The sequence below is a fragment of the Kryptolebias marmoratus genome, linkage group LG23, assembly GCF_001649575.2.
Source record: "Kryptolebias marmoratus isolate JLee-2015 linkage group LG23, ASM164957v2, whole genome shotgun sequence".
Taxonomy (NCBI): Eukaryota; Metazoa; Chordata; class Actinopteri; order Cyprinodontiformes; family Rivulidae; genus Kryptolebias; species Kryptolebias marmoratus.
In genome coordinates this window covers 5409660-5419201 of record NC_051452.1, presented here as the reverse complement: position 1 = coordinate 5419201, position 9542 = coordinate 5409660, and the positions used below count along the sequence as shown (strand labels likewise).

Sequence of the window (9542 nt, the reverse complement as noted above, 5' to 3'; positions counted from 1 at the left end):
AGCATTAGCGCACATTTTGGCTTCGGTCGCTGCTCCTGCACGCTCCCGGCATTCTGATGTTAACAGGAAGTGACGTCATGTGTCTTCTTCCTGAGTTATTTGGGGTTATTTTGTATTCCACTCTACACAAACCCACAAAGAAGAGACTAGACCGCAGAAACGGTGGTGAATCACTTTAGAAACAATAAATATTGGGTTAAAGTTGCAGTGTTTTGGGCAAAGTTGCAAAGAGTTGCGATTTCGCGGGTTTTGCTTGATTTTGCGTTAATAGTTTCGATTGCAACATCGCGAAATCCTGGAGGGTCTGCATAACACACTGTATTATTCAGCTGAAACCAAAGAACGAACATGTGTTCATGTTGTTTTTAAAGAGCCTAATGGACGAAGTGAACGAGTAATTTATAGAAACAGCAACAAAAGAAGCATCCTAACATTCAGATCCTGGTAAATAAATCCTAGAAAAGGTAAAAACTAGTCGCACAGAAGTGTAAAACCAAAAAAAGGTTGAAGATCCTTATTCTCCCAACTATAAATATCTAATAATGAAGCCCAACTTCACTGTGACTCAACATAAGGAAGCTTTACGATAAATAAGACTTTACTACTTTTTAAACACTGACAAACAAGAAGAAGAAGAATATATAGGTCTAAATTTCCTCTACGAGACGCGTTGCGGCTGAGAACTTCCTCCCATCTGGATGATGAGTCCAGTTTGTCCGTTTCCTCCAGGATCGGCTCAGTTTTTGCCCATCAACGTGTCGGCGTCATGCGCCAGCAGACCCTGCTTCCCCGGGGTGCAGTGCATCAACCGCAGGCCGCCGCATGTCGGCTACGTCTGCGGCCGCTGTCCACCTGGACTCTACGGCAACGGGCGCGTCTGCACAAAGACCTCCAAGGAAGGTAGGGGGTCATTTTCCTGCCCTAAATCTTATCCTTTGAAAACATTTTTAGGCTGTTTTTCCAATAAAGATTAACGATGAATGCGGTTTTATGAATCCCTGTATGCGTTACAGGCTGATTTGTTTGTGCTGGCTTTTTCTTGATCAAACAGACTGTTATAAATCAGTGCGAGTGGTTCTAAGTAACAACCACTCGCCCACAACGTTTCAGCATGAAGATCGCTTCATGTTATTTCTCACGAGAGGAGCAGGAAACTCAGAGGAGACGACTCGATTCCAGCTTTAGTCCCTTTATTGCTGATCCCGTTTGTCTGGAAAGTCATAAAGCAGTCAGAGTGTTTATGCAGATGCCTCAAATATGACATGAATGGGCAACTTTTTATTCTTCTTGTGGCAGGATTTATTGGGTCATGTTTTATTCTGGAAACACTGTCTGTTGTGGCGCAATCCTTCAGACTCTTTGATGCGTTGTTTGACTGAAACCCAAAAACACGCAGCTACAGTTTCACTGGAGTCAGTCCTGAGAGTTTCTGCTCAGGATCAAATACTTCCAACGTACAGGAAGATTTGGTTTAAAGAAGAACCGAGTTAAAGTCACCCCACTGCTGTTACGCCTCTGAGCCACAAAGGGAGGTAGTCACAGAAACAGCTGGATCAGTAAGTGTAAGCCTGCATCGCAGCACAAAGACAGACGGTCTCCATGACCAACCGGCTGCAGATACACCGGTCGAGGAGTTCCTAACAGTGTGTGTTTTAAGTTTTAATTCAAGTCATTACCCCAACAAAAGAGGGTTAGAAAAATTAAAAAGCACAGAGGTGCTTATTTGACCTCCTGTCTTTCCTCAGCATCAAACCTCCTCCCTCAGCAGATGTTTGCTAAATCCAGCCGATCCTCGAGCAAAACCAAAGTCTCCCACCTCCACCTGCCCAGCTTCCCGCCCAGGCAAGGCATCAAACGCCAGTCCTCGTCCGTTACCAGACAAAACAGCCCGCTGCATCAAGACCCTGTATCGGACAGAGGAGGGGGGACGGGCAGGAGGGAGGCGGTCACTTCTGCTTCTAGAAACCTTCCCAGGACAACGGTCAGCGCCCTCCATGTCCTCAACTCCCACACCACCTCTGAAGGTGCAGACTCCAGACCGAACACCAGATCAAGAACGGCTCACTTCAGAGAACTGCTTCCCAAGGTGAGTCCATCCCTTCACTAATGACAAGCAGCAGTTCTGAATGTTAAAGTCTCCTCTTTCTTCTCTGCATCCTCCAGAAGTCTGACGGAGCTACGACCCTTAAGGTGACTGCCTCCGCTCAGTCCGACAGAGTCCAACCGCAGCTCAACCACTTAGCACCAACTAAAGTAAAACCCTGGACTCCTCCGAGACCTGCCGTCCCTCTTACGGCCGCCCTCACCGCTCTGTCCTACACTCTGCCTGAATCAGAGTTCTCCGCAGATGGAGATGAGGTCGAGCCGGAGTCGGAGGACATGTCTCCACTGGAGCCAGCACCAACCTTAACGCCTCCAGGAAAGACTGTCTACAGCTCCCCACATCAAAAACCTTCCTCCGGTCTTCACCGGGTCAGCAGTGGCACCGCAGCTGACAGACATGTGGCAGCTTGTTCCGACCGGCCATGTTTTCCTGGTGTCCAATGTGAGCCCACTGTGGACGGGGGTTTCCACTGTGGGAGGTGTCCCGTGGGGTACACCGGAGATGGACGAACCTGCCGGGGTAAGACTGAGACACAGCTCTGCTCACCAAACACCTTACCTTAAAAACGCTCAGTGTTTCAGTTATTTAAAAATCATTTAGCTGCACATTAGACGGGGCGATACTCCAATCAGCCACCAGGGGGCAGTGTAAACACTTTCACTTCACTTACAGGAAGTGGTTCAGTTGTCTGTTTGTAAGCAGGCAGACAGAGATGTTAAATTTATCTGCCAGGATGCTGGACACAGTTTGACATCTGAGTGGCGCCACCTGTTGGTTTTAAAGCTGTCTGCAGGCACACGTGTGGCAGAAACATGGAGTGCGCCTCACCCGACACATGCCGCTGCAAACCAGGCTACTCTGGACTCACCTGTCAGACAGGTAGGAGGCAAACAGCATCTCAGTCTGTATCCTAATGTGTTTTTGGTGATTGCTTTTTGGTATTTTGTCAGCAACTTGTGATCCGGAGTGTGTGAACGGGGGTGTCTGCGTCGCTCCACATGTGTGTGAGTGTCCCAGAGGTTTCCACGGAGAGGCGTGTCAGGAAGGTGAATATTCTTTTATTTTTTTTATTTTCAGTAAATACACAGTTAAATATATGAAAGGTTTTGATCTGAATTGATCAGTTAGGAGTTAAAACAACTCTTCTGTAGCTTCACGATCTGGAAACCAAATGAAGTTCCTTTAAGACAAATGGTTTACGGTTTGAGGGACGTCCTTGTGCAGCTCTGTGCAGGTTACCCTGTGAAAATGGAGGCAGCTGCGTGGGACTGCAGACCTGCTCCTGTCCTTATGGGTTTGTTGGACCTCGATGTGAGACGAGTGAGTCCGGAAGTCTTCAGGAACTTCTTCCTGTAGCGTTTCTACGTTTGTTACTCTGAACATTAAAGGCTGAGGGACGGGGGGAGGGGGGGGGGCAGCTTTGGGACAAATTCTGTTTGGTTCTTGATGTCTTCAAAGCCCCTGAAGCAGGGGACTCCAATCCTGGTCCTCAAGGGCCACCATCCTGCATGTTCTCCTTGTTTCTCTGCTCCAACACACCTGATTGGAATCAATGGGTGATTAACAGGTTTCTGCAGAACATGAAGAGGTGATTTAACCATGAATCAGGTGTGTTGGAGCAGAGAAAAAAGGAAAACCTGCAGGATGGTGGCTCTGAGGACCAGGATTGGAGACCCCTGCCCTAAAGGGTCAGCAAGAGTCAATAAATATATGAAAACAAAATTTAACATCCTGGAAGGTCCAGATGGGCGTACAAGATTTTCACAAGTCAGACATCTTTTTATTGCCTGCAACCGAAACTCAAAAATCAGGCGATATTATATTTTTACCAGAATCTGTTTGTTCATTTGCCTGTTAGCAAAATATCTGATGAACCGCTGGACGGATTCTGTTGAAACTTCTAAAAAGTCCTGTTTGGATCTGTCAAATACTGAAGTCAACAGTGGTGAACAGTCCAGGATCTCCCTGCAGTTTTCAGCTCAACATTTGTTCATTTGACTGAGTTAGAGCTATTTCTGTGGATTAGCTGTGGTGGCCATTTTGAATCGAGTTGACGCCCAAAGATTGTAGACGTACGTCTAATGATGACTTTTAAAGTTTTAGTAAGATTTGTCCACTGGTTCATGAGACATTTTGCTAACAGACAAACTCACACTGTTTCTTCCAGCGGGGGATAAAAATGTTTGATAATTTTTGGTTTTTGTTTTTGTTGTTGAGTTCTTGTTGTAGTTTAAGTCCAGTAAAGGACCGACTGTCACTAACTGGTGATATCTGAGTGTTTTAGCTCTGCACTCCAGACAGAAGTAGACAGAAAGCCGTTTTAAACCATCCTGACCGGCTCCATACGGGATAAACGAGATAAACAGCTGTTTCTGTTGCTCACAGTGGTCTGCAGCCGGCACTGCCACAACGGAGGTCAGTGTGTGTCCCCGGATCGCTGTTTGTGTCCGCCCGGCTGGACCGGACCGTCCTGTGAGGCTGGTGAGTCATGTGACCGGCGCTCTGAAGGGAAAACCCTGGTGTCTGTGAGTTAATGACTCCTTGGATCCGTCTCTTCGGCAGCTCTCTGCTCGCCTGTCTGTCTGAACGGAGGTCTGTGCGTTCGGCCCAACACCTGCGTGTGTCCTCACGGCTTCTACGGAGCGCGGTGTCAAAACGGTAAATTTAAAGACTGAAAAGGACAGAACCTCTGATTATCTCCCAGCAGTCTGTAGTTTAACCCTTTAACTATCTTCCTGTTGCAGCCGTCTGCAGTCCGCCCTGTAAAAATGGCGGCTTGTGCATGAGGAACAACGTCTGCTCCTGCCTGCAGGGATACACAGGAAGACGCTGCGAGAAAAGTCAGTCTTTAACGGCGAAGCAGGGGCGATAATGTTTTTGCTCTCGTTTGTGTCTTTTAGTTAATCTACCAGTCGCTAACTTTCAGTGTCAGCCTCGTTAAAGGCCTTTCCATCCTCCAGGAGAAGTCACCAGGTCAGCTCTCAGTCACGTTCACCGCTTCTCAACACAAGATGAACATTTTCTCCCAGGGATTTGCTCCAAGTGTCGTGTCATTGGTCAGAAGTTGTTGTGGGCGTGGTTATGAGCTTTAATGGAGCCATTTTGCTTCAACTGCTCCGCTGAGAAGCAGCTGGAGGCTCTTAGAAGATTCAGCCATCTTTACGACTGTTCCAGCAAAACTTAGAAACCTGTGAGCTTAAAAAGACCACAGAGACACAGGCGGCTCTTCGTGGCCGGGAGGAAGTGCACCTTGGGCCGGGCGGCGCCGGAACACGCTCCCTTCGTTCTGCACCATCATTCAGCGTGTTCTGTCTCAGTCAGTTTAATAAACACATCTGTAGCTGAGAAGCCGGCGGGAGGAAACCTGACTTAACGCCGCAGGAGGAGGGAGGAGCTTCCTGGGAGTCCCTTTCGAGCGTCCCGTAGACGATGAAAGGTGTGAGAGGAAACGAACAGCTCGCCGCCACGTGACCGTGAACCGACTTCCTGACTTCTTACGGAGGATGACGGAGCTTTAGGATGATCAACTGACATTAGCAAACACAAAAATGACTAAAGTCAGTTTTACAGATAATGAGCGAGAATCTGGTGTGGTAGTAGCTGAGAGTCCTTCACACTAAATCCTGAGATCTATCCCAGAATTACAACGTTATTTCCAAAGTTTAATTTCTCAACATGTCAGTCTAAAACTCTGGGGGTGAAGGTGGCGGGTGATATGCATTCCTTTAAATAATGCTCAGCCTTTAATCTGCTTAAAATAAAATGTTATTACAGAACCTTCGTTTATTTGTGGTGACCGTTGAGGAGAAATGTCACACTGACCCCTTCCTTCTTCCCACTCCTCAGGTGTGTGTGAGCCTGTGTGTATGAACGGAGGCAGGTGTGTCGGTCCAGATGTGTGCGACTGTCCTTCCGGCTGGCGAGGCTCAAGATGTGACGAACGTAAGTGACACGAAATAAATAATAATTACAGAAATAATCTGTCTGCGTGACGATGACCAAACTGAGCCCTCCTTAACGTTTGTCTCCTTTTAGACAAAGTCAGAAAATGTTAAAATAACTGATAATTAAACGCTGTTAAAGGCTTAAAGTTTTCATTAATAAAACGATCCAATTAAAGGCCTGGCATTCTTTAACGGAATGCCTATCACCCGCCAGAGTTTCAGACAGATGATGAAGTTAAAGACGATTCAGTCGAACCTGTGACAGATGATCTGTTGGAGCTCAAAGTCTGTAACCTGTCTGTAAAACTCACTGACTGGTAGCCATTTTTCTATCTGCTAAGGCTGATTAGCTGTGACGGCCATCTTGATTCAGGTTGACTCTGTTTCTCCAGTTTTAAGAACAGATTTTATGTGATGATTTAGCTCTCAGAGGATGAGTTATGGATGACTCTCAGCTACTACTTCATCAGATTTTAGCTCAAATTATTCATAAAACTGAGTGAGTTTTGTGTTGCTGGCTGTGGCAGCCATTTTGATTTGATAAGCTTGTGAAGTTAAGTTTATATCTTGAGATTTTCTGAAGACCCCTACGTGGTGTTTGTAGTGTTTTCCCAACTTTGGGACCCACTGTTCAGTAGTTCCTGGAATATTTTGCTTACAGACAGATGCTAAAGTGTTAGCAGATGCCTTTTGATGACTCCATGAACGTTCGCCCTGATTCCACTTGTGAATGCATGAAAGATGAAGCTCTGTGCGTGGATTCGGGGCTTTAATGCGTTCTGTCACCCCTCAGCCAGCTGCCTGCAGACGTGTCTGAACGGAGGAGAGTGCGTCGGTCCAAACTCCTGCCGCTGCGCACCGGGGTGGCAGGGCGCGCTGTGCCAGACCCGTGAGTCATCCGCCTCTAAAACCCGCTGAAGAACGGCAGACACCGACATGCAGCTGGTCTGACTCTGAGTTTTCTCCCCTCAGCTCGCTGCGAGCAGAAATGTTTGTTCGGAAGTCGCTGCGTTCGTCCGAACGTCTGCGCCTGCAGGAGCGGATACTCAGGATCTCTGTGCTCCAGAAGGGTAAGAAGCTCTGAACGAACAGCATCAAATAAAAATAATAATAATAGTTTGGTTTGAAAATGTTCCTCCTGGTCAGAAAAACCAGGTATCACGACGTCAACATCAGCCGACAGAAAAGGCAACAAAACAGAAATAATCTGAAACAGATTTCTGCAACAAATACCACAAAACTATGTAAGAAACAATTAAGATTGTAAAAGGATCTCTAACCAAACCAATCATTAAATAACACAAAATTAAAGCAGAAATTATTAACTGTCAGAACAAAACCTCATGAAGACTGAACTACAAATTAACCCTGAATTTGATCAAAACTGATTCAGAGTTCAGAAAAAAACTATAAATGATTCAAAAACAACCATAAAGAGGCAGATCGTTTTCCTCACTCAGACACATGAACATTTACAAAACACTAAATTACCACAAACTCACATAAACATAAATACCCAGAACAAACAGAAAAAAAGCTCCAAAGATAAAAACAGAAAAATGACCAAACACAGACAAAGACTTACATGATGATTCTAAAATCACAACATCCCACAAATCAAACCAAACTCAGGGTTCCCCCAGCATTTTATAAGCCTCATTTTTTATTTTTTCACCCGCTCCCCCAAAACCACTACCTTTATCTACCTCACCGCACGAGGGTGTGCGCGCCAACAGTGACACAATCCTGCTGTCCCCGCCCCTGTGTGAAGGTCCCAGGCGCTGTCATGTCGTGCACCTTTTATAACCTTGTGTGGACCATTCAACCATCTGCTCTCTTTTTACCATATTTCCACTGGTTAAGTAGCGTACTGCCCCCCGTCTTTTTGGATGCACCCACGTAAGCGCCAAGTATAAACACCTCCACCGCGTCCTCAGGTCCGTGCGCTGTTCACAGAGCCCCGCGTGACTCTAATGAGCCCTGAGGCCGAGACACCTTCAGCTACCTGTTATTAGCAGGTTATCAGAGCCACAGCAATAAACATGGAACGAGCGGGTTTAATCAAAAATGGTTAGTTGAGCTGAAATTCAGTGGGTGGCTTTACAAGACTGAATACGGTAAGCATGTTTTGTGCTTAGTGAAAATATTATCTATGTTTAACAGTAAAAAGATGCTATTATTATATATATATTATTATACCATTAGATATGCACAGTACAGGACAGTATCTCTCTGTTTTTCAGAGTTCTCTGTTGTTATTCATTGGCCTGGAAGTGAGACGTGTGTTGGTGCTTTGTTTGCACTTTTTCATTTATGTTTTATTTTATTTGTAAATGTGACTTAAATTAGGATTTAAATTAGGTGCAATCAATTAGTATTTATTTTAATTGTATTTTTGTTTAAAAAAGTATTTCAAAAGTGCCTTTTTGTAAAACTGTAGTTGTGTAAATATTTGGCACAAATATCTTACAATATTAAACAATAAATAGCCATATTTTCAACTTTAATCATTTTTTGTACTAAATCATGGTCGGCCGGCGATCGGCCGATGAACACCACCTACCACTGGGCTTAGCCTCTTTTCTGGGGGAAACCCCGAAACTTAAATCAAATAAATCATTCCTACCAGGGACACTGATAACGCCGTCACATCAGTTTCCTGTTTTTTCCCTGTGTTTAGTTCTGGGTTGGATCGTTTACCTGCCGTTTGTTTGTTGTTTGTTTGTTTTCAGCTCCTCATCACACGAGGCTGACGTCTGCAGATCTCCGTCACCCGGAGAGGATCCTCGTTTCATCGAAAAGTCTGAAACCTGCAGACAGAACAGCCTGTAAATACGCCGCGTTTGGGTTCTTCACAGAAAGTTCTGACTTCTATATGAATATTTATTTATTTGGTTGTTTCAAAATGTTACATACTTCTTGCTGTATATATCCTAATCTGTGTTTGTGCTGTTGTTGCTTATTAAATCCCTGTTTATTGGTTGTTTTGTAACAAAATAAAGATCCTTCAGAGGAAGAGTCTCATCTCTGTTTTTTTCCTAAAACTAAAGCTGATATCAGAGAGAACTGCTGCTGAAGTTAGGAAAGGCCAGAACACGACTTTATATAATAAAACCAGAAATATTCCTTTTAAAAAGGTTCTACTCCAAAATAAAGACGCTAACATCGACTTGAGTTTTATTATTTATGGGAAAAATGGATTTGAATGACAGCGTTTTTAACTAAAAGCCACTTCTAAGGAGTTATAGACATTTTGAAAATCCTGTTAAGGAAGATGTCACACTCAGATTATGTATTTAGGAGCATTCTAAGCTACTACCACTTCAAATTTTAGCTTAATATCTGTAAAACTGACTGCCTTAGGACCAGGGGTGGAAATTAGCACCCGCCACCAGCCAAATGCGGGTAAATATTTGAAGTGGCGGGTGAATTTGATCAACACACACCACTGTGGCGGGTTGGCAATTTGAACAGAAAAGGTGTTATTTGTCCTC

General features: G+C 44.9%; 1 protein-coding gene and 1 long non-coding RNA gene across 7 annotated transcripts in view; one reads left to right on the top strand and one right to left on the bottom strand.

The window, feature by feature from the left end:
• The window catches only part of si:ch211-246m6.5 (von Willebrand factor D and EGF domain-containing protein), a 24781-nt gene extending 15717 nt beyond the window's left edge, over positions 1 to 9064 (top strand). For 4 of the 5 annotated variants that reach the window (XM_037973794.1, XM_037973795.1, XM_017431777.3 and 1 more), the window contains exons 21-33: positions 730 to 900; positions 1746 to 2086; positions 2164 to 2623; positions 2888 to 2983; positions 3055 to 3150; positions 3329 to 3424; positions 4490 to 4585; positions 4667 to 4762; positions 4849 to 4944; positions 5951 to 6046; positions 6842 to 6937; positions 7021 to 7118; positions 8781 to 9064. In XM_037973794.1, coding sequence (XP_037829722.1) covers positions 730 to 900; positions 1746 to 2086; positions 2164 to 2623; positions 2888 to 2983; positions 3055 to 3150; positions 3329 to 3424; positions 4490 to 4585; positions 4667 to 4762; positions 4849 to 4944; positions 5951 to 6046; positions 6842 to 6937; positions 7021 to 7118; positions 8781 to 8801 — 1859 coding nt within the window. In that variant the 3' untranslated portion in view covers positions 8802 to 9064. Of the gene's footprint in view, positions 1 to 729; positions 901 to 1745; positions 2087 to 2163; positions 2624 to 2887; positions 2984 to 3054; positions 3151 to 3328; positions 3425 to 4489; positions 4586 to 4666; positions 4763 to 4848; positions 4945 to 5950; positions 6047 to 6841; positions 6938 to 7020; positions 7119 to 8780 lie in introns of those variants that run through there. The other variant, XM_037973796.1, reaches the window with a different exon arrangement.
• Positions 1 to 9542, bottom strand: part of LOC112451133 — a 22086-nt gene that overhangs the window by 10474 nt on the left and 2070 nt on the right. For both annotated transcript variants that reach the window (XR_003039889.2, XR_003039890.2), the window contains exon 2: positions 8749 to 8858. This is a non-coding gene — a long non-coding RNA (uncharacterized LOC112451133). The remainder of the gene's footprint in view (positions 1 to 8748; positions 8859 to 9542) is intronic.